The sequence below is a fragment of the Lingula anatina genome, chromosome 3, assembly GCF_051362555.1.
Source record: "Lingula anatina isolate TDL-2025a chromosome 3, LinAna3.0, whole genome shotgun sequence".
NCBI classification, from domain to species: Eukaryota; Metazoa; Brachiopoda; class Lingulata; order Lingulida; family Lingulidae; genus Lingula; species Lingula anatina.
Genome location: NC_141769.1, coordinates 23,074,116 through 23,099,812, shown reverse-complemented (window position 1 = coordinate 23,099,812; position 25,697 = coordinate 23,074,116). Strand labels below are relative to the sequence as shown.

Sequence of the window (25,697 nt, the reverse complement as noted above, 5' to 3'; positions counted from 1 at the left end):
TCTCTGTAGTTTGAGGGCATTTTAACATTGCCATAATTTCAGTATATCACTGGATGGCTTGAAACTATGATAACATGTCTGTTGGTCATTTATACATGATCTGATGATTTATTGCTTCCATTAAATTTTTTGTGGTAAGAGATGATTGATTGATTCTATGGCAAATCAACATTTTACTTGAACAGTTGATATGCTCAGGCATAGTAAATGTGGGTGCACCTTGTCTCAGGAGGAACATAAATGAGATATTTGGAAATAGCATAGTGACACCAGGTATTTTTGCAAAGATTGCATTGAATATGAAGAAATTTTGTGGTAACCTTTAAAAATGTCAGCATACAATGATTAATAAGACTGTCAAAACATCATGGGAAGTATGCCAACAAAAAATTCAGTAATAACAAACTTACCTGGTTTCAGTCAGCACATGATATTTCTTTAAAAAAATCATATAAATGACCTTAGTTTTTGTGATTAATGGCTTAAACATCGGAAATAGAAATGTAGATGGCAACTTCAGTAAAACAAAGTTATCATGGCTCTGGTATTAATGTGATATGACCACTAAGTGAGTTCACTTGTTTTGTTACCTCAAATGAAATACAGTAGCTTTTTCATGCACATGATAGATGAAAACTGTCAGTAAGTTGGTGAATTGAGTTGCGTTCGGATATCGTTTGGAGTAAGTGTGGAAAAATGTTATGAAGACAAGTGCTTCAAGTACTTGATTATGGAACAGAAATGTTTTTCATGTACATACATGTACAAACCAAAATGTACATATGCTTCTCATATTAAGAACATGGAACAATCAGCATTGAAAGCAAACCTTTGTAGCTGCTTTTTTCATTCTCAGATAGGCTGCAGAATGATTTAGAAACAACATTTTGTTCAGTAAGGAAGGTACAGGAATATTTCGTTTTATATTAGTAGATTAGATTCCAGTGCACACCTAACAATAGCAAAAAATATAGGGAAATACATCTGTTAAAGAAGAGAGGATCCATCTTGTACACAGACAGGTAACTGAGCTGTTTTAGTTGTGTACAAAAAGCAAGGCCTGGTTCTGTGTTAAAAATAGTCTGTTAGTTAATGAGTGGCCCTTCTAATTGATGGGTTTTACCTGTAGGGCAGGAGGCAGCTGGACTGGGGTCCATTCCTAGACTTTGTGGATCACACATTACAATAGTGGTTCTAGCTGGGACTCGATACACCTTCATATATACTGGATCTTGAGTTCCTCTTAACCTGTTGTCAGGTTAATTATAGTGACGGGAGTCTGAAACTTTTCTATAGAAAGACTTGTGGGGTGGTCTACACTTGCAACTGGTTTTGTTTAAAATGTCCTGATGAAGTTTTAGGAAGTGTATTAGGCATTGATGAAAGGAGTATGGCCAGGAGCAACTCTCTCTTGCTCCCATGCACGTACACACACACACACACACACACACACACACACACACACACACACACATGTATATTGTAGTATTTGTTGCATTGTGTGAATTCAATTGAATGTGTACATTTATCTCGGCACATTTGTTCTAATCTCTGTAGGCACCAGGACATCATGTTCTGAACACAATTGTAGGTGTAGCAAATACAGACCACACATATTTACCATCATAAACCTTGAGTAGGTTTTCTTAAAACCTGTGAAAATTTTAACAGGGTGCCTGTGCTCTTTTTGTTTATGCATCACACTTGGAGCTTTAAAGCCCCCAAAAACCATAAATGACTTTGTTTAAGAACATTATTTGTTGGGGTTAATCTCCAAAAGGTCATCTTTTTCAAGCCATGAAGCAAACATAAAATAGCTCTTTACAGCTTGTGCTGACCTCGTGGGCTTACTGCACACATGTGATGCTTTTTTTCCCCTACTAGAATCAGGTCAGCAGTGCTCAGTCAGCTGTAGAACCAGTTTGTGAAGCTCTTCATATTTTCCCATAATAAGCATAGAATTCTGGTCTTGCGTGAGGTCTTGAACTGTAGCTCTGTGGTGTCAAGTCTATCAGCCTCGGGCAGTCAAACCTATACAGTTAGATCACATTTTGTGGGTTGTAGCTTTGTCACTTACATGCAGAGTGATGGCAGTTTGGTTGATAAAGAGGGAAGAAATTTGAATTTTTGAGTTGTTAAAGGAAATGACAGTCAGGATTGGGTGGACCTCACTTGTAAAAATTTTTGTCTGTAGTCCACTCTCTGCTGAGGGTGAGGTCCACGTGAAAAAGGACAATTGAAATTCTTGATTGAAAATCTGAATGTTATTGTTTTTTTTTACTAATTTTTTTTCTCTCTTTATTCAGTTTCTTTTTTTAGTTTCTTTCTGTTTTTGTCTGTAGTCCACTCTCTGCTGAGGGTGAGGTCCACGTGAAAAAGGACAATTGAAATTCTTGATTGAAAATCTGAATGTTATTGTTTTTTTTACTAATTTTTTTTCTCTCTTTATTCAGTTTCTTTTTTTAGTTTCTTTCTGTTTTCAAAACATTTATACCAGTGCCTTACTTGTGTGACATTTAGCATTACATACCTGAGTACCCTAGGGGTCATGCTGCTACGTATACGTGCAGTAGTATGCACTTCAAACTATATGCTGATCAACTTTTCATATCTGCTCTAAAACCACAGAGACCAAGGAGGGTTAACTGCAGCCAATTTGTAGGTGGAGATAGCAATCTGTGTTGCCACCTACCTGATCTACAGGTTTGATAACTTCAAAAGGACTTGCTTGTTTTAGAATGAATCTGTAAGCTTTCTGACATCTCCCACCACTTCCTGAAGCATTTTGAAATAATGTTGGTAAGATTTTCCAGCTTCATTCCTATCTAATTAAAAAATATAACATTATATTTGTTAGTGAAACATCTTTGATTTATACATTGTTTGATCCTTGCTCCCCCCCCCCCCCCCCCCCCCCCCCCACAGTGGTATCTATATCCTTTCCTTTCTCACTTTTATCAGATCTGTTTAAGCATTTTGTAAACTGAAACCGTGCTGTAAGCAGATAATAACTTTTAAAAAATGTTCAAAAGTTATTTGGATTCCATTTTTATCCAAAATAAATATAATATTTACCAGGCTATATTTATAAGCACTTTTAATCACTTAAACCTCCATTTAAGGTAAAAGCCATGTTAACCTGCTCCCCCCCCCCTTCCCTTCCAGTGTTGCAGTAATGCATTGGTCTCGTCATTAATGTGACCAGGTAGGGTATGGACATGTTTCCAGGCAGATTAGGCCCATTTAACTACTAGTAGGCACTTGTAACCACTCATGTTGAGTGTCTTATGGTTATCTGCTTGCCATAGGATGCTGATATGATGGCAAAGACCTTCTTTCGTAGGCTTGATATTACTGAAGGGTAAGAATTACTACCAGTGGTGAGCTAATCAAACCAAAAGAAGTGAGTTTGGTGGACATAACTCATCTGGAAACATACCTGCAAACCACAGGAAGCTCAGACTTGATCATCAGTGTGATAAATACACCACTAAGCAACAGAAATAAGAAATAGTTGCTTAAAAGACTGATAAAGGTGGCATTTGAAATGATTTATGCTGTAAGAATAGGCTTGTAAATCATGGTGTCCACCAGCACAAAGTAAGAAAGCAGAGTTTAGATGGACAGATGGATTGATTTGTGGAATTCTTTGTCAGGCTGATGGTTTTTATTTCTTTCTGGTGATCTTAACTGATGGATTGCAAATTTCTGAGGAGAGTTATTTTTACCATTTCTTTTATCTTGGATACATGTGTTATTATGGCAATCTCATTTTGGTGAAACTTTTTGTTTGATCTGACTGGGCATTGACATGCAATAACATTTTGTATATAAATTTGTGTTTTAAAAATACTAGTAGTTTCTTCAATCAATATAAAAACTTAGGAGTTATTACAGCACCTGTGGTTTGGTCTATCTAGGATCCAGAAATAATTTTTGGAAGGATAGAGGTTTTGGGGGGGGGGGGGCTGTACTTCTCAGGCGAAAAACACCTGTAGTCTTTTTCAATGATGAAGTCCTGGTAGACATTGAATTATCGGTGCAGTTTATACTTTGTTTTAAGCTGTCTTTTGAAGAATCTGATATTGTTGTTGTCACTTTGAATGCGCAATAAATTTGTCTGCATAGATTGCGAGGTTTCTATTGAAAAATAAGACTGTTAGGTTTAGCTGCCACTACTTCACCTTACTGAACAGTTGATAACAATTTACTGCTAATTCAAAGATGCCAAAATCAGAGGAAAACCACTTTAATCATAAACCTGCAGCTGTTAATCTGATTCACCTACTACACTTTGGATACAGTTGTTGAAGATCAATGCACAGTTGTGTTTCTAGTGATGTCAAATTGAAATAATTTGGTATGCCTCATGATAGCTGTCAGTCTGTTGTCTGTGGTACAGCCCAGTGCAGGTTCCATTAAGGACACTTCTTTTTCTTGTTCTTCCAATTAATTACTTAATTTAACCAAAGGGGTGTCGTGATGATTTAGTATATAGTATTGAAGTAAGACTTTTATGTCAAAAATATTTATGCTAGCATTGGTCTTTATACTTAGGTTTGTGATTTTGTAAGTGTCATATGTTGCAGCCACACACATTATGCTATGATATTTGTTTTGTGGATTCAGGGTTGCTATCCATATTAAGATACTGAAATTCTTTACTTGTATAGATATGGGATTGTTTATATCTTTAATCTTACAAATTCCAAACACAGAATCATAAGTGGATCTCATTAATAAATGATACGCTCTGGGAATTGAACTTGTGTTTCATTTACTGATAAACCCCAATACTTAGAGAGCCTTGGATGATATTAAAAGCTGCCAATAGCAGAAATTGTTCCCAGTAGTCATTGCTGAGAGATGAACTGTACAGTGCATACTTTGTCAGTGGCTTATTATTGAGCTATTGATTTTAATCAATCTCCATTACTTCCTCTATGTGTAAGAATTGCTTGGCTGGAAAATAGCCCACTTTTGCTCGTCTTAGCTACTTGAGTTACTTATTGGAAAAGAAATTAAGAGAACTTCACATTCAAATGTCGTTTATTGGATTTTGTTGTGAATATGCATGTTTATTGACATAATTCTGATGTAGATTTGCCACATATACCAGTATATAATATCTGACGCTATTCTCTTAGTGAAATTGACAGATTATCAAAAGTCACATTGATAGATAGTCAAAGACCAATATATCTTGCAAGTCACCTGCAATTGTGAAGGATAGTTCATTAGTGATATTTTAATGTTTAATTATTATTGACTAGTTTGTTTGTAGAAATAAATGCTCTGATTCTTTTTGAAATATTGTTTGGGAAACAAAAAGGAAAGTGAATGATTGAAAAAAAAACATTAATATAAGAAGTTTCAGTTGAAATATGTTTTCTTTGAAATGAAAGTTACAACATAAAGTAAGAACTTAAGGAAGACAGGTACTACAAATGATGAATAAGAATGATGAAAGATGGACAGAGTTTGACTGGAGGACTATTTTTAGTAATATGCAATATGCAATAATATGCAATAATATGCAATAATACTCCTATGGGTTTGGTTCTTTCCAGAGGCAGTTTGTTTCTAATTTGCCTACTTGTTCACAGTTGTATATGTGCTGTTTAGCACTGTATGACTTCCAGGTCCCTCTTGTATATCATTTAGCAGGTGTCTGCACTTAATTATCATAAATTCTCATTAATTGACCATGTAAAAGTATAGCACTGTGAAATATTACTAGAGAAGTATGCATTTCGTTTCTAAAGCGTCAAAGTTTCATGTCACTGAGTTTATCTCTCTCTGACAGGCAAGCACAAGCAAGCATATTTTTCTTGTTCATCATTTTTGAAAGAAGCACTTTCACAAAATTTGCTCAAAGATTTATTGAATTAATTTTTTTATGTATTCAGTGCATCTTTTCCTCTAGTAATTTGATGATATACCCATACTATTTGCATTTTCTCTTTCTCTCTCTCTAATCTTTATATGTATAAAGAAGATAATTTTCCAGGGGCACGGTGAAACCATAGATCTGTTGTTGTCAGCGTCCCTATGTGTTATCCAGTCAGCATGTCTGATCCACATATGCTGTATGTTGATACTTATTTCTGGCATCATATGAGATAACATGCAGTAATTTCTGATTAAAACAACTGAGGACAGACAGGGAAGATAAACTGTTGGCATTTCTCTGAATGATATGCCCCAGGAGGTTCTGGGATGATGAGAGGATGATGGAAACCTTTCTAATAAGGCCCACTGTCTGATCTTGTTATTTAAGTATGTGCAGGACCTGTAGCAGAACTTAATTGGATGTGAAGTTACCTGAGATATTCTGAGAGATCAAATGGAGAGCGAACAGCTGTGCCGGGGCACCTGTGGTTGTGAGGGATTTTTTTTACCAGGAAGCGGTGGTTTTTATTCTGTTTGATGCAAGATTTCACAATCGATGTACATGTTTGAAAAAGATTTTGCATGCGCGGGTGCACACACACACACATGCATTAGCAAAGTTTACTTTTTTTACACACAGACCTGCTATTCTACATATAATTTTGCCACCCCACTTGCATTGTGACTTGAAGCAAAGTTTTTTGTTCAAATTGAGTGCTGTTATAGACTATTAGTATTCAAGATTACCAAATACAGAACTATGTGTAAAGCTGGTACATTTTGGGGTTCTATCTACACATTTTTATTCTTTCTTTAATGGCTAAATTAATCGCAGAATAATGCCAGTACTAGTGGTATGAGTCATTCTGGTCACAGCTGCACACTTGTCACTGAGAGCTCCTGTTGTTGTATGGTGAGAGCAATCCACACCAGCAGATAAATACACTGTGAAAGGGAAACGTGAGAAATGCACTTGAAATTCATAGAGAGATTCTCTCATGTCTTCATTTACATCAATATTATTCAAAGTTTTAGTAACCAAAGAATTGGAAGTGAAAAGGAGAGAAGAGAAGATTTAACATAGATACTGTGCATATTACTGTAACAAAAGAAGAAATGAAAGAGATCAAATTCCTATCACATATAAAAGCCGCAGGGGGAAATCATTTGTGAAATTGCTCTAAGAAATTTGATTCATTTTCAATACTCTTTCCCTTTATACATAGTGTCTCCATGTTTGTTCATGAATTCATTCTGAACTTTGTTGAATTCAAGCACATTTCTTTTTACATGATGTTTATCTTTTAATGTGCATTGCCATCTTTGGTCATTTTAAACCACCATGTCTGAATCAGATGTTGAATTTTTACTTCTGTTTAACATTAATTACATTCAAAGAACAAATCGGAGCTTTTAAGCAACCCTTTTAAATATGACATGAACCAAAATTTGTCAAATTATCTAAGGACAAATAAATAATACTTTTTGATAGCGTTTTAACAGCTAAATTTAAATGCCTTGAATTGATGTCACATTAATAATGTATCACCTCCTGATGAACCTTGCCACCTGTCAGCCATCTTTACACAATTGTGAATCTCCTGAAAATCTGAAGACGGAAGTGATGACAGAATAAAAAAAATATATTTAAGTGTGGGCTAAGAACTTTTCAAAACTTTTTCAGATTGTTTCATAGTTATGGAAAGTGACAGGAAAGTAGGATTAAAGGTTGGTTAGTAGGAAAAAAATACCCCAGGAAAATTCATTAGTTATACACGAGGAAAATCTTACACTGGACACCTTTTAACATTTTTTAACATGTCATATTTGAGTCACCTTAACAATGTATTACCACCACACTCCCCACTGCAGGACATACAATAATCTCCAAGACATAAAGTATTCATTTATTTCTGAATGCTGAGTTTCAGTAATGTCATCTTCTTGTCTAGAACTGAAGATAGACCAAGTTCCACGTGAAGTTTGTAAAGACTTGCCAATAACGAGAACAGCTCATTCACTGAAACATTAGACTTCTTTCCTGGAAATAAAGACCATCAGCTGAACCATATAATGTGAAAAGAGTCTATCATTTTCGATTTCCAAGAAATTACAGACTTTATTTTCTTATTATAATTTGATAAATGGATTTTTGTCTTTATAGCAGTGCTATTGGTGACCAAGTAATTGACTAGAGAAATGGTTAATTAAATGATTTCTCTCCCAGAGGTAGGGAGTTAATACTGAGTCACTGATTAATGAAAGATTGATTCTCCATGAGACACTGACATATGCCATAGTTGACTCCTGGGTCAAGGTATTGTTTTTTAGAACAAGAGGGGAGGCTCAGATTTATTGTTATCACAGTGGCAGGCCACTTAAGAAGAGCTCTCATCCTAGTGCTTTGGTGTACCTTTCACCATGAGATTTATCTTTCACTTTCACTATTTTTCTATGTCAATTTCTTTATACGCAATAGGTGATACTGAGATAGAAATTAAGTGATGTTTTGTATCATAAATTCTCCATTCATATTAAATTTTAAGTCATATTTTTGAATCTCTAATTCTTTAATTAAAAAAAATGTATATGCATTATTGACCAGTTGATAAAAGAAAGGTATACTCATGGTGAGTATTGTATAGTTTTGAGAGCACTTGATTATGCACAGCAACTCTGTGATAAAATTGTTTCTATAATGTATTGATAATTTGATCTATTCTTCAACCAATTCACATATATATCTTTTTGATTTGGTCGGCATTTTCCACGTTACAGCTTCAACTGTACCTGACATTTTTCATATCCACATACAGTCAGCATTGAATTTCTCACATTTCTTGAGGTTATGATTGTTAATTTGCTCAGTCAACAGCTGTGGTTAAGACAGCTCTAAGGTGGCTGCTGTGTTATTGCTTAGGTTGTGTAAGTAACACCTGTGACCCCTGTTTTATCAGGTCCTTTGGGGAAGGGATTTTTTTTTTTTTTTGGGGGGGGGGGAGGGGGGGGTTAAAAATTATAATTTATCAATTGCCCAAGATATGTGATTTTTGCTAAAAGAATATTAACAACATTTGTGCTCTGAAAAAATGTTCAGTTGATTTTATAAAGTTTTGTGTAAACCTGTAAAAAATGTAAGCTCTTGTGGTCTTCAGGTAAAATGGGTAGAGACTTAAAGGGAGGGGGAGGGTGTAGGTAAGAATTTACTCATGATAGAATAGATGGAGTGAAGAGAGAAACTTATTTCTTGTTTCTTCAATTTTTCATTGACTTTTATTTATTTATTTATTTATTTATTTATTTATTTATTTTATAAGGATAGGGATTTTTCAGCTATGAATAAATCTATGTCCTGAAATATCAGTCTGATTCTAGACAGAGTAAATACATACTTTATAGTCTAAAATGTGCTGTCACTGCTCCTGTTGGCTGTGAATAGGTGGCCTTATAAATAACTTCATAACATCACTTGAATCCATATGGTAGAAGAGTTATTTTCTGATAATTCTAAAATCTTACAAAATAATAATAATAATAATAATTTCCTAAGCATTGTGTGAAGCTTTGAAGCCATGCCTTTTGACTCCTCGATGGTATACAAAAATGCCATTTTTTAAGGGACTAAATATAGCCAGTTTTCATAGGCTAAATATGAAGATCTATATTTGTTCAATAATTTGCAATGCTAAACATATCATTTGTGTCTGAGTATGACATACAATAGAAAACATTCATTAACCCCAGGTGGGTGTGCCTCAGAACAGTAGTTAGGCATGCACCTTGGGATCAGTTCAGAACCCACCCAGAGCATGAGAAAAGCCTACAGAAAGGCATTTCGGTGAAGTATAACTTCCACCGGTGACCAGATAACATAAAGTGCATTCAGAACACTTAATCCCCTTACAGAATGGTCCTCCCACCTCCACACATGTCATACCTGTAGGGGCCTAGCAATTAAACCTCAAAGCAGAGATTTAATCTGTCTAATGGTGCACGTGGATGTGATAAGATCATCAGGGAATTAGGTGGCTTGCGTTTCAGTGGGGTTGGCCATATTTAGGTTGCAGATCAGTAAGTCTGCAGATCATCTGTTCTGAATGCGGTCATAGAGAGCCATTAAATCTCATTTAAAGTAGTCGTAAGTACTGTTGTCTAGCTTCAATCACAGGCCTACCCAACTACCAGACTCGGCACCGAATGATCCTAAATTCACCGGTAGATCGGACCACACTACCCGTTTTTAAGGTGTGTGTCAAATCGCATTTCACAGTATCATACCCTGAACAAATTTTGAGTGGTGATGCAATTCTTTTCAACCCCGCTGAGAATCGTCACTATCACATCGCGTACTAGGCAAGAGTGGTGCCGCGTCTGATACTTTGTAATGCGAGCTGACACACACCTTGAAAACGGGTAGTGTGGTCTGATCTACCGGTGAATTCAGGATCATTCGGTGCTGAGTCTGGTAGTTGGGTAGGCCTGAATCAGGACAACAACTTTGTCCTACCTTAGCCATGATGAGAACATGTTCATTGCTGGGAGTCCCTGTAAACTACTACTAGATCTATTTCTAAGACCATACAGTATGTATGCATTGTTGCAGTGCTCTGGCAGTATAGGGTCATCTCATTTCATACAGAGGTGATTGATAATTGATTTGAGGGTGGGGGTGGGTTAACTTTGTGTCATGGTTATGGTGTGATAATGGGCCATTCTTGGTATTGATTTTTGCACCGATTGGCTGCTGAGGGCTAGGAACAAAGGGGTGTTACTTCCACAGGAACGGGGGGGGGGGGGGGGGGGGGGGGGGGTCATTTTAGGGAATTGCTGTATTTGTCTGGAAGTGATTTAGAACATGTGAGTTTAGTGTAAATAACATGAAATTTTGCTTTCAAGTCCAATATTTGATTGTGGTTAAAATTAAGAAGTAGAGTATTTTATTTTGAAGAATTTTTAGGAAGGTAAATTATTAACCCCTTCCCTGAGCCCCCCTCCACCCCAACCCTCAATGTGGTAAAAAAAGTAAGAGCAACTCTGGTTAATATTCCAATATAACTTGAGTATGCACTATACATAGAATACATTTTGTAAAATAGGCACTGAGGACAGAGAAAAAGATTGATTTAGAAGCCAAAATAAGATAAAAACCATTAAATTTCTTTCGCATCAGTTCCTAGTGATTAGTTCACCCACCCCCATTGTCACTTTATCGGTGGAAATCTCTATGCAAACTTGGCCATCAATAGAGAGACCCAGGGGCTATACCTTAAGTCATAATTGCCTTGTGTGATTATTGATGTCTGCCCTGCAGTGGCATTTAGGGGTATTGATGAGGAATTTTCTGGTTAGTATATGTTTCTCTAAGTAACAATTGGAGCAGGTACAGGGTAATAAAATAGGTAACTGCACATGATTTATTATTTATGAAAATTAACTCATCACTTCTGACAGTATTGATATGAAATGGTTGCAGTGGGCGTGTAATTTCAGAAGTTCATAGAACATGATAACTATAATAAACTTCAGAATGTCTAGTCAACACTTGAAAATAGAGAAAGTTGCAAATGAAATATGCTCTAGATCTTGAACACAATGAAAATATTAGAATTTACAAGGACGTGCAACTTTGACAAATCAGTACAACTCTGCCTGATATAAGATATCAGTAATAAAAAGTAAAAAGGAATAGGCTACTAGAACCTTCTTTATTTATGACGAACAGAAATAAAATCCTTAAGGATACAAAAATTGAATTATAATGGAGGCAATATTGTCAAGAGAAGGGGACCACTTAAAGATCAATTTCCGCCCTGACTCACTGTTAAATGATTTTAATGAGAAACAGGTGAATCCACATGTACCCTCAGAAAATTTTGTTTCAAGGACCACGATGTTTCTGTTGGAAACTTTTTGAAAAAATGAACTGTCTCTTCAATGAGTATCCTGTATTAAGACCTTTGTAGCTAAGTACTTTTCAATTTTTGATTTAATTATACTGTAACATATGGGTGACTGAAATTTAAAAAAAAGGAAGAAAGAAAAAACAAAAAGAAAACAGAATCTGGCTCAATCAAAGGGGAAATTACCCTTGTACAATCCTAATTTTAATTTATCATCCCACCCCTACTAAAAGAAGGCAAAAAAGGTAAGAATGGGCATTTGTTCATTCATTCATTCATTCATTCATTTCTGTGCATGGTACATAGTCATTTATAACTGTATGTGTAAGTGTTCTTCTTGTATGATTTCAGTACATAGGAACCCTGGACGTTCCCCGTCCCAGCAGCAGGGTGGAGATAGTGGCCGCAATGAGGAGAATTAGGGTGAGTAATTGGAAGTTAAACAAAACCTAAAGAGCAAAAAAACATGATGAGTAATTTTACTAAAATTTTGCCAAGTTTTTTGCCAAGTGCATGATATCCCATCATGCTAAAACTTTTCCCATGTTCACACCAAGGTTAGCTTGGACTGGAAACTGGTCTAAAATCTGCTGAGGATGGGATTGTTTAAGTGAGTCCTTAACCACCCAGGTCACGTCCCTGACCATCTTTCATGGAGATTGGTATGATGTGGCTTGCTCGCCACTTCTTGGCCCCAGTATAGACTGTTTCAAATCTGAACTTCTCTGAGCATTCTCATCATATGAGATGTGTTCAGCACTGTATTTGATCAATTCTTTTAAGACTGACCCCAGGACGTAGCTTGATTGCATTATGAAGTCAACCATTATTTTCACTGACTGCTAAACTCTGGGAACATAACATAGTACACTGGGAAGGGGGGGGGGGGTGCAAATATTTTGCTTCCTAGAATTGGTCTAAATTTGTTTTCTTATATCTAAGCTGAGTGCTCCTTCACATTCCTAATATGAAAAAACACTTGTTTCACAGACTAATAGCATATGGCATGATGAGAAATTTGAAGTACACATTTGTGAAATGGCACATTTATGCCAATGTGTGCAATTGCTAGAGTGATATTCCTCCAAATAACAGTAATCATCTGGTGAAGTGACTATTGTAATCTGCCTCTAAATTATAGCAATAAGCAAGAAAAGTGAATTCAGCACACCATATTTATGTATCATAATTTGCTACAGAAAGACATAATTTTCTGTTCAACAAATATGCAATGTGATTATCTGGGTACAGTAAATGGAAGTTCTACTGGTCAACGAGCCTTCCTGACAGAATGCTAGGAGCTAGAGCTGATCGCCTTGATGGGAAGAGCAAGAACAGGGTCTTCTGTGCATGTTGTTGTTGCACGTTGTAAGGATGGCAGGAAAATCAGTTATGTCCTTACAAATTCTCTCCTACCGGTGCACAATTTGACCAAATGTCTACTTTAATAAATATTGGCAAAAAAGAGATTGATTTTCTTTTCAGATTTGTCCCCATTTTATTATTATTGAACATTTAAGTATTTGGTTAAAGACAACAAAAATGTGATGTGATTGACCCCAGATATTTGATATCAAAATTGACCTTTGTTAGGTAGATTGAAGTTTTGTTTGCACATGAGCAACAGTTAGTATAGTTTTATCCTTGTCATGGCTGATTCATTTTCAGAAAAAGTCCAAATAGTTTTCATTTTTGGTGATCAAATGTGTTGCCTCATTGCTGTCCAAACAGAACTTCTATGGATGTTAACACTGAATTAATTTCTTGAATATGAGTACAAAACCAGAACAGAAAATAATGTCTTTGTAGTATGACCGGTTCCACAAGTTGACCACAGTCCAGTATTGTGGTGACATTCCTTGTGGGCAACTAGGATGACAGGTCACTGAATGGCTGCATGCCAGCTTGACCTTTCTCCTCATCAAGTTGACCAGAGGGGGTGCATTTACATGGCTTTCTCTTTACACTGGTTCTGAATCTGTCTTCTTCTTCAGTTCCTCTAAGATGAAAACTGATGTTTGTGAAAATCGCTTCACCTTTAAGGTTGCTAATTACAGTTAGGCTCTTTTCATTTAACTAAAACAAAATGCTCAAGAATGGTCCTAATGTGGCTTGGATTTTGCTCCCTTTCACAAGCTTGCTTCCACCTGTTTGGAGCAATGAAAATGAATGCAGTTTCAGGTGGGTTGGGGGGGGGGGGGGAGGGGGTCCAGGTAGGTGACTGTCTAATGTAATAGCCAGGCTATCAATGATGTCAGTCATTAAAAGTGTGCTGGTATAACATGAAAATCTGACTCCCCCCATGAAATCTTGACTTCCAGAGGGGCTGACCCTAACCCTAACCTGCTAACTAACAAAAAGGGCCAATGTATCCTCTGTTATGCATACTGCAAGATAAAGTCATACACTAAAATATACTAATATTTATGAAGTTTTGTGGGGGGAGTCATATTTTCATAATGAAAATCTGACTGGGAAGTCGTCTTTTAGGGAAGTCAGATTTTTATGGCACACGGGTACAGACTGGAGCGTTCAAGTGCACTCTCTAGCAAAGCTCAGATGTGGAACAAGAGCTGACCTAGCCCAAGTCCTGTGAATTGTTCTTCGTGTTGGTCACTAGTAACTATGCATAACCAAGTGCTGTTGATTTTAGGCCATTGGTTTCTCTTGTCAGATCAGTTTTTATAGCCCCATTATGAGCAGAGAATATTGACTGAAGCTTGTTTTGTGTCAAAACTATCCACAGCTCTGAATGGTTTATTCAAGTGTCTGCTGGCCGTAGGGCTGGGTCTGTGGAATGTTCAAGCGTGAATCAGTTACTACTGCAATACTGATCAACTTTGAAGCCATGGCAGTGGCTGTGCCCTGGTTTCTGAAGCAGGCTTGTTTTGTAGTGCAGGGTGTGACTACTTACTGGCTGTCCACTGTTTGTAAACTATGCTTTGCCACCTGAAACTGGGAATAAGGGTGCTTTCTCAGAGATTTAGATCGATCTAAAGATTAAGATTTAGATCGACCTAACTCCCTGGGGGTTCAAGCTAAATTGCAGTCAGCCGAGCGGGCACCATAGTTAATTACCCCCTTACAGCTTTTAGTAGGCGGGACAGACGCTTAAGCCGGCCAAGCTGACAGTAATCTAGTGAGACTCCCCATAGGGATAGATCAATCTAAAAATCTGTGGAAATGGGGTGTAAGTGGGTGTTGGTGGCAGAAGAAGGGGGAAGGGTGTTGAAAGACGAAAGGCACACGCTAGTACACAACTGTCCATGCAGAAAGTCAGAAACTCTCCTTCTTTTGATGCCCACTAAAACAGGTTAAAAACTGCAATTTTTACAAATTCTCATAAAGTGTATTTGGTGTTGATCATACACATTTTAAAAGTGTACACGATAGGATTTCTGTTTCTACACAGTACACAGTAATTCCCAACAAAATGACAAAATTTTTGAGGTAGTATCAACATTTTTTATTTATCATTCATAAATTTAATTTTTGTTTCCTAACACTACCTTCCAATGTACCAGGCCCTCCTATTACTTCTATTACATCTCTGCAAACTTGTTGAATGTTCAGTTAAAATTTTATTAACATTTACTACGTTTTTTCCTCATAATTATTTATCTTATTTTGAATATGATTTTAAAAAACTAGTACACAAAATGTAATAATTAATATCATCATTAAATAGTGATAGTGGTAAAAAAGATAACACACATTCACTTTTCAATCTTTTGATGTTTTTTCATCAATAATTGCAATACCTATTGCTATGTGAGAATATAAACCACATTTTCTGGGATATCAATTGTTTCTCTTTATCAAATTTGGCATCAAAATGCAGTTGTACAAGGATTGTGAACATTAGCTAAAACTGACAGATAGAGGCAGATCTCACTTCCAGTGTAATTTGCTGAAACTAAAAAAAACTTTAAGACACCCCAGAGACTTGAATGAAAAGGTCAGAAAAGGTCAGCTGATATGGAAACTCTTGATCTAAGCTATGTACCTGCTTCTAGTCATGCACTACATCAAAGAAGATTTTAGAGGCAGGTTGCCCTGAGAAATAGTTCCCTGATTGAAATGTAATCAAATAAATATTACAGTCATTATTTTAATGATTGTCCAACTCAAGTAAGTCTGACAGGAATATCGAAATTCAGCCTTCAGCTCATAACTACCTCATTAACTTCACCCCTGTAGTTAGAAAGAAGCTCCGTAGCCTTGTTGGGTTTTGGAGTTGAAGTTTTGTGCACCAGAATTTGGCACTTCACAGTTTTACTTACATGTGCGAATAATAATAATTGCAATTTATTATTATTATTATTATTATTATTATTAAATTTCTTTCTTGGAGAGTTGTAATGTTCTCTACAATTCTCATAAAAATTATTTTATGAGTGATGATACTGAAACAACAACACAGGAAATAGCATCAGAAAATTCTTCAGCTCATTCAGCCATTTAATATTTATAGAGTTATGTACAGTTTTATAAAGGAAATCGACAAGAGGCCATTAATTCCAAATCTGAGATATAACAACTAAGGTGATAAAGGATGTAGACACTATCACCTGCCTCCCTTGTGTCTAGATAATTTATGGCCAGTTTCTTTTAGGTTGAATAACCAAACCATCTGATAATTCACCTGATTGGATAGTGAGGCTCTGTACCTCTATTTGCCTTGATCTATACTAGTTAAGATCATCAGACAACTAGATTTTGTAAGAGGCATTTCTGTTTAATTTAGGTATGGGCAATCATTTGGTCCTTTTGATTATACTTCACTCACCAACAGTAGATATCTTTCTGATATTAACCTGCCTCCCCCCCCCCCCCCCCCCACACACACACACACACACACACACTCTGCCATGAGTTGCTATGGGATGCACTAAGTAATAGCAACCCAATTTTACTGGCGACACAACCAAAGACAGCAGCGTACATTAGCAATCTTGTCCTTGATTGCCCATTTTAGGCCCAATTACCATTCCCAAATTGTCTGAATGTGAGCGCAGCTTGAGTTAGTTTTATAGTGGGGAAAAATTCAGTGAGACATGGAATTCAGTTTTTGAAAGGTATTGATCTGGATGAATTTGTAGCCATTAAGGAATCAAATAAGATACTCCCTGATAGACTGGAGTTCATCTGATTAGCCGTAATGTGGGAGAAATTACAGGCTTTGTTACGGCAAGGAATGCAATCGACAATATTTTGACTGCCTTGTTCTGATGATTGTCTAGAGGACGTGGGTTTTGGGATATGCTTGTTGTTGCTCATTAAGTACACACTCATGTCAAATGGAAAGAGAAAACTGTCATGTGAATTGAATGATATCATATTGTTGGTGTAAATTAGTATGCGACACTTTGACAATTTGAAAGTCATTTTTGTAGATGAAATCGAAAACTTGACTAGAAGCACACATGTAATAAATGAGCCCATAATACAAGGTAGCAGTTTTATTGAGTGGAATGAAGGCAATTAGTTTTATATGTTACACAGTGAATTGAGGTTTGTTTTTTTATGCTGGATTGATATGAACTTTACCGTATCATATATTTTGTAATGACTGTTGTGATTGTTAACATTTCCCAGATGATGGTGTTTTTGATGTGTTTGGGTTCAGAGTCCTCAAAACTAAGTCTACACATTTTTGTACTCACTGACTGAACACTGAAACAGTGTAATATCAACCTGAATAAGGGTTAGAAGTTGTGGAAATATAAAAAAGGAGAAAATAATCAAAATAAAAAAGAGAAAATAATGAAACAATATTTTTTGTGTTGTGAACTATGCCATGATGTAAGCTACGGGTAAACCCATGTTAAGCAATCGATATGTAGTTTCTCTGCTTTGTAAACCATTAAAGGAAAGAGTGACTGAGCTAAATAGGTTCTGTAACCTAATCAATACAGTCAATAAGATAGAATTCTCTGTTCACACTAGATGTGATATGGATAAGGCTAGTTTAGAAGTTTAGCATTCTCTTGTGAAATGTTTTATATCCCTCCACCACCATCATGGCTACTGACCTCCTTAGGTCACTAAGTACTTGAGACATTGTACCCACTTCTTCCACAGATTGCAGTCCAGTTATTAAAATCATTTTAGTACTCCTGTGTCTCGAAAATAGTGCAGAATAAGTCGAGTAGTAGTAAGTTTTGTACATAGATGAACAGAAGTGATGGGGTCTCTGTGCATGTTTAAACCCTTTCTGCGCTTAATTTGCTTAAAGTTCTTGTTTTTGGTGAAATTTGTAACATAAAAAAGTCTTTGCTTTATCCCTAGCTAACTGACATAACTTTATCAGTGTTCAAAACAAGGCCCAGATATTCTAAAATGAATTTTGAATCTCACTTGAATCTAGCTGGCTGATGATATTTTGTTATCCCAGTAAGTCTAAGATGATTCAGTGATGAATGCAGCCTGAGCTGTTATTACAAATAAGTGATATTGTCTAGAGAATTCAAGTGTCCTGAATTTCAATTCATTTCCACTTTCTGTATTTTCTGAGCATATAGACAGAGACTATCTAGAGTGGATGTGGAGAGCACTGTATAATAATTCTCAATCAAGTTTGTACTGAATTATTCACAGGATTTTCTGTGTAAATGGAAACCCTTTGAATACATATCAATATTCTTTAATTATACATCTTGCTTTTTGACCGCATCAGAACACACAATATCAATTTCTTATTGATTACAAAAATATATTTTGAAGCAAAAAAAGTGTATGAAATAATCTTTTGGACTCAATAGTGGTTAATGAACGATAAATTATAAAGTATTATCAATGTGTGAAAAAAAAAGATGGGGATAAAAACCTTCAGAAACATACAGAAGCTTTGCAAGTACATGCCAGAAAATAAGAATAGTAAGAGTAGTGGTGTTAAATCCTGGCTTTTTGGACAATGTCACAGAAAATCTTTAAGCATTTTATTTATTTTTTCATGAAGTTTCCAAAAGCCCTTTCTCCATAAAATTACATAAAAAGTGGTGAACAATTGAAGCAGTATCTGCAGTGTAAACAAAGCATACAGGAAGTATTCTCCACCACAAACAAGGGTAAAAACAGAGCAGGAGTAGGATTGGGTTACTTTTAATTGGCCTGTAATGTTGATTCAGTGTAGTTTCCGACTCGCCAACTGTGCTGCGGCAATCAGTCACAATCATAGGATTATTATTTCCGCTGCCATATATTGATATATGAGAACAAATAGTCCTGTCAGTTCCAAAATTGTCTCTGACTTTGCGTTGGTGGTAGGTGGATCTAATTCATCCAACCTGAAAAAACAGTTTTAATTGTTAAAACAATGGCTTCTTGTTATTTTATCTAGTTATTGACCTCATCACTGACTGTCAACTAGTGTTGAAGACACAACAGCATATTTTTCATCAATACAAAAAAAGGCATGTTTTACTGTCAATTCGTGTTGAAGACACAATGGCATAATTTTCATTATACAAAAAAAAAAGGCATTTTTTACCTGGATGGTTTTCTGCTAATACATCTTTGTGTTGGATGTTACATTCAGATTCAAATTAAGTTGCTGTTTAGTCTCAAATTCATGATTTTGATAAATATTCTTCCCTCACATTTTAAGATGAATATACTTCCTTGTTTCCAACATACTTGTATAATCACCACCTTTAATTTTATTCTACTCAATGCCAGGAGAAGGCATGTTAAGCTGATTGCATTCAGCGAGGGTCCCCACAGAGTTGGATCGATCTAGGTAGACCAATAATTTCATTGGGAATGAGCCTGTAGACTATCCAGAACTGAAGAGCTGGGTTAATCTTGTTAGATTATTTAGTAAGAGACTACCTACCGCAAATATCATCTTCAGCTAGGACCAGAGAGTGTTGTCTTTCTCAACATGTAAAAACATTCACAAGTAATTGGTGTTCAATTGTGTGATGATTAGCAGTGTTATTGTCTCAGTTTTTACAGCTGTGATGTTTCAGTAGCTCTGTGTGCCCTTAGTGAAGAGTTAAAACCAACTTTCCAGACTGAAAATAATCTATATCATTTAAGAATTCAAAAGTCATGGTGCCATTCATTTCTAGTCACGTGGCAATTGATATATATAACAGCTTGGCAATTCACCACCAGAAAAGAAGCTGCTACTTTGCTTTATGCTAATATAGTGTGACATCCAAACTAAAAGGAAAGCTAGAAAAAAAGAGTTAAAACAGCTCTTAGGCTGAACTTAACTGTCTTGGCTTTTAAGATCAATACTGAGCAATAAGTAAACCTTTGGTATATGCTGTCTGGAATTATCTAGGGAAATTCACATGGGCAGCTCTAGTTCAGTTTCTACTTTACTCACAAATTTCCAACTTTGAATGGAAGTGGATTAATGGACATCACACAAGATAGCCTAGAGTCTTGCCTCTTAGTGTATAATCAATTGAGATTTCACAACAATACAGATTTGCCATGTTTTGCCCATGATTTTCTTCTTATTTTCTTTTTTTTTTTTTTCATTTAATTTTGTAAAGTTGCTATTGATTTTGGCAAAAGAGTGATTTGGCCAAAACGTGATAAGTTAATTGACTAACACATAGAGCATGAGCCAAGAATTAAGATCCAACTAAGATACTTGGGGCAGTGTGCCGCAAATTTTGCTCTTTGTGACTGCTGTTGCCCTATCAGACATTGTCTGGAGTGACCACCTCGGTGGAAATTTGGAGGTCCACCACCAGGCTGTAAGTTTTTTTTCAAGAGTACATGAACCTACTAGATTTATCAAGGAAGATAGAATTGACGTGTTTACACACACACACACACACACACACACACACACACACACACACACACACACACACACACACGTAAATTCTATCTACAGGTCTCCATGACCCCGCCCACAGACATCCATTTACTAGTATACCTCTCCTCTCTATTCTTGAATTACTATAAAAAGTGTTAAATATGTCCTAGCATGTAATGTGTGTGGCTAGAGCCAGGAGACATCAGTAAAGGCTTACTTACTAGGGAAAGCTGAATCCTGTCTATCTATGATGGGCCAAAACATTTACTAGTATCATGTTTTTTATTTAGTCTCAAAGTAAAGAATAATTGATTTATCAAGAAAAACTACTGTATACAAGTACTGTACTTTATATAAGCCTCTTATCTGTAGTTAAGTGGGACATGTTGCTTAGTTGAAGTGTACATGGGAACAGTGACAGACTCACAGTATTAATGAATGATTGTGAGCAAGAGTCATGTTATCCAGCTCCTTACTGCAAACACACACCGCATTACTGCCCATTGTACAGTTTATTTGACAGTTTGTGATTACAGTAGTGCTGGAGGAAATGTTACCCAGCGGATTGATCCTGGCACAGTGGTTTTGCAATGAATGACTGAATGTATGGATTTGATAGAGAAGAAATTACAGAATGCCAATACCAAATGACAGTTATTCTACATTTTTGCACTGTATTATCATTATGGTGAAGTTCTTCTAAACAGCCCAACAATGACTTGGCATTTTGAGATCACTTTAGGGGATAAAATAGTAATAAAAATTCCAAGAAAATTTGCAGTAAAAAGGTTTCACTGATGGCTGTTGATTTTGAAAGACATCACACTTATTTCCTCAGCAATTCGTGAAAGTGCTCTGTGTTATTAGCAATATATGCCAGTTATCATCATCATCTTCATGATACTTTTTGATTAACAGTATTATTATTGGTCTTTTCAGTATGAGTTCAAAGCCAAGGCCATCAAGAAGAAATCTGTGAATTTGGTGATAGGAACGGAAGGAGTGAAAGTAACCCTGAAGAAGAAGACATCTCGGGTATAAAACTTCAGCAACTTTTTGCATTTAATGATGCATTCTTGAACTAATGGAGCTTTCAAATTTTATTTGTTGTCAGCTAATTACTTGCATTTTGTTCTGTTCTTAAGTAATCTGTCATGACAAACCCATTTGCACAATCAATCATGACGCCCAAGGAAAACGCTAATCAACGCAGACACCTAAACACTTCATCTATCAAAATATTGATCATTCTGAAAGCATTATTATCTCCCTTGCCTAATTAAGTAGCTCAGCTGCATTATTGTCACATTCAACTCAATCTTTCCACATTCATTTCAAGGAGAAACTTAAGGTTTAGGAGAAGCAAATGGGTTTACAGCATGAGCAGGCAGGCACTCGTGGTGATTTACACACAGAGAAATAGACACACACACACACACACACACACACACTTCTCAATTTTCCCTAGTAAGTTTGATATTTTTATCTGATATAATTGTAGGAAGGAAGTCCCCTCCCCAGTTTTTAATTTTATCTCAGCATTTTTCACTCAATAAAAAAAAAGAAACTTATTTCTGCTCTCTAGATAACTAAAAACTTCAAGGTCAAACATACCCTTTACACACTGACACTCAGCTGATGGCAACAGTTGAGCTTTCAATACCACAGCAAGGGCAGATTATGTGCACTGGAATCATTACTGAAACCTAACGGCTCGTTAAGCAAAATGTCAGATGTAGTGAAACACACAGTGGAAGTTATTAATAGTTGCTTTTCTACAGGTAGGTTTTCAGGCTTAATTTCATTCCTGTGGCTGATTGGGCCTTTTCCAAGGAATGAAATAATCTGTATTCACATCAGTTTTAATTTTAAACTGTTCCGAAGCTAAAGTGCATCTTTGGGTTGCTAATCAGTAGTAGTTTACTTCAACATACTCTATGCAGTTTTTGCCTGACATTGTCTGAATTGGACCCAATATACACCCTAACTTTTTTACTACTGATATGCACTAATGCAGTGAGAGCCTCTCTGGCACAAGGATGGCAATTGCATCTCTCTCTCTTTTTTTCTCTCTCTCTCCCCTATCCTGCTAGATAATACTTTTAATTTACACAGAGGCCCCTACACTGTTGTACAGGATAGAACTGTGGCTACAAATGGGATCTCTTTGGCAGACCACAGACTGTAGAGAGACTCCACTTTACCTCACACAGCTACCCCCCCCCCCCCCCCGCATGCACGCACGCACGCACGCACACACGCACACACACACACACACACTTGGCTGGCTGTCAGTACATTCTGATCCAAAATCATGTAAGTTGTCAGAGCATAACCATACAATATCATAAAAACATTTCAAAGTATAATACCTTCCATACATCATGAAGCCATTACCAGCTGGAATGATACTGTACTTGTATTGATGGATGGGGGTGTAATAATAACCAGCATTTCACCATCTCCACTGCTGTGTGATGTGATAAGGATTAAGTTAATAATGAAGTTATAGAGATGTTATGTGGACTGTCATTAGTTTGCTGATGTCAGGGAGGAGATGTATCATATATACTGTAATTGGCAAATACTGTAATGGCTTCTGACTACCAGTCTGGGTTAAGTCGGGTTCTGTGCAGCTTAGTGGTTACAGAATGGGAGCTTACTAAACTATAAACCCTTTTTCAATAAGGTCCACCATTTCTTGTGTAGATATTTTATTTATTCTTGGCATGGACATGTGAAATAGGGATGGATAGAAAGTTTGGGGACTGATGGTTAACTTTTTGCAGAACCTTCTCATAGTAATTTTGGTAAATTTCCATTCACCACTTTCCCACCTATTATTTGACAGAAATAGACAGAAGTTTATAAATATTTGAATTTTAATACCCCCCTCTCTCTCTCTCTCTCTCTCTCTCTCTCTCTCTCTCTCACACACACACACACACACCCTTTTAGTTTTTTGTAGCAAGCCCACTGGCTGTAGTTTTTTTCTTAATGAGTTCTTATTCCTTTCCTTCCAGAGTAAAACCCAGTACCCATGGGATGAGAGTAAACTCCTGGTGATGCATCATCCTATATACAGGTAAACATCCTCCTGGTAATACCTCACTGTGAGGAGGCAGGTAATACAGAGGATAGGGCAAGACTGTTATACCATGTGTTGGGATTGTTTATGGAAGGGGCCACATCAGAATTAAGTAAACTAAAAGCTTAGTTATGACAGGCAGTTTAGATTATGAATCTTGTTTTTAGAATGTAGATAACTCACCAAAGGTTTATGTAGTGATAATATAGATTTGTTTAAGATATACTCCCATGCATACATAGACTCGTGCCTACATTTGGTACCATATAAAGTGATTTTAAAAACATTATTTAAAATGAGCTTACTATCTATAAAACTGCACTTTTAGACATCATAACTGTGTTTCATATGTTAAGATCTGATTCTCTGTATTATTAATACTATTAATCTAAGATGTGTTCTTTACCCTAGGATCTTCTATGTGTCTCACGACTCCCAGGATTTGAAGATCTTCAGCTACATCGCCAGGGACGGCTCCACAAACGTCTTTAAGTGCAATGTCTTCAAAGCTTACAAAAAGGTGGGTCTAGGCCTACATTAATATCATATGCTACTTGTTTTTAGAAATGTATCCATTTATTTCATGACTTTTGGTGAGATAAGGTTGTTATAAGGTGATGATGTGTTTTTGAAGTGCCAAAATAGCATTTAATGTACAATTGCAAATTGATGTAAAAATGGCGCTGTATTATCGATATGTGATCTTTTCTAAATTAGTCATGATCAGTCCAAGATCATACTGAACATCTGAGGATAGAAATGATTATATGCTACAAGGCATGTCATCAATTTGAAACTACCAATGTTAGAAAATGCCTCGTCTAAAACTGGTTTAGTACCTAGATTTAATCAAGATAAAGAAGGTAACAGATTGCTGATCTGAGGCTTCTGACAGTTTGTATTCCTGGGATTCAGAAAAAAAGAGCATCCTTTTCCTCAGTCAAGGAAATGAGATGGAAAATCCTGATTTGGTTCAGTCCAGGATAAGAAGTAGTTTACTCAAGTCAGAGGACTGTTTAAAGATATAGGACTTTTATCTTCATTTGAGTGGACAACTGCTGATTTATCTTTGGGCAAAATAGACTTAATTGTTTTTGTCTTAAGGGTTTCAACTTAAGACTTTATTTCTATAGTGTGCACAAGCATCTGATTCATTCAACAAGGACTTATGTATCTGAGGTATATTGAGGTCATGCAATTGAGCTTTTGAAGATTCTTGTCTCAAGTAATCCTGGTCTGAGAAAATCATATAACAGGTCTGGTGGAATCCTATAACAAGTCTAGCGGTATCTTAGGTCTGAGGGGATTGTATAACTGGTCTGAGTAGATCTCATGGCCATCACTAATAGTGCTCCCTCTGGCGAGAACATTATGTTTATTGCCATCGAGAGGCATCATTAGACGTCTTCACCATGCAGATTAGATTAAAGGAAACTGGACATTTACTTAAACTGTTGTTCATCTGTGCATTTAGAGATCAATACCTTTCATTAAGCTTTTGAAGAAGATCAGCCTCTTAAATGAAGTGCATTGATGTTCTGTCTTAAAGTGGGGGGATCAGGAGATTAGGAAACACCATGTAGATTTTCTGGGAAATGAGAATTTTTTGAGTGTTTTCATCCAAACTCCTTTCATGAATTGTGTGGATTGGTCCTTTGGTAAACTCACAGTAATAAAATTGGATTTTTGATTCTCTGTTAGTCCACTGTGCAGCGAATAGAAGCTGTCTACAGGGAAGCAGTTGTGAACTAAATAGTGCACTGCTTATAGGCCAGATATTCTGCCGTGTACAGCGAGGGGGTAACAATGCATTGTTTGTCATACATATGAGTATAGAGGAAAAGAGTTCAAGTTAACAACCCAGAACCTCCGGTTTTAAACAGAATGTGCATCAAAGAATTAACTGTCCATGTTTTATACTAGACCTTTTTAAAACAATTGTTTTGAAAACATATTTTGTGAATAGGGGCCTATTAGCTACACTGACAAAATTATACTGGTTTGGTGGTTGTCATGAAAAGAGTTTTGAAAATAA

At 36.3% G+C, this 25,697-nt stretch overlaps 1 protein-coding gene across 1 annotated transcript in view; it reads left to right on the top strand.

Annotated features, from left to right (window-relative positions):
* The window catches only part of LOC106168457 (carboxyl-terminal PDZ ligand of neuronal nitric oxide synthase protein-like), a 37,676-nt gene that overhangs the window by 642 nt on the left and 11,337 nt on the right, over window positions 1–25,697 (top strand). The window contains exons 2-5 of the mRNA XM_087008491.1: window positions 12,144–12,215; window positions 21,514–21,609; window positions 23,598–23,659; window positions 24,074–24,182. Coding sequence (XP_086864617.1) covers window positions 12,144–12,215; window positions 21,514–21,609; window positions 23,598–23,659; window positions 24,074–24,182 — 339 coding nt within the window. The remainder of the gene's footprint in view (window positions 1–12,143; window positions 12,216–21,513; window positions 21,610–23,597; window positions 23,660–24,073; window positions 24,183–25,697) is intronic.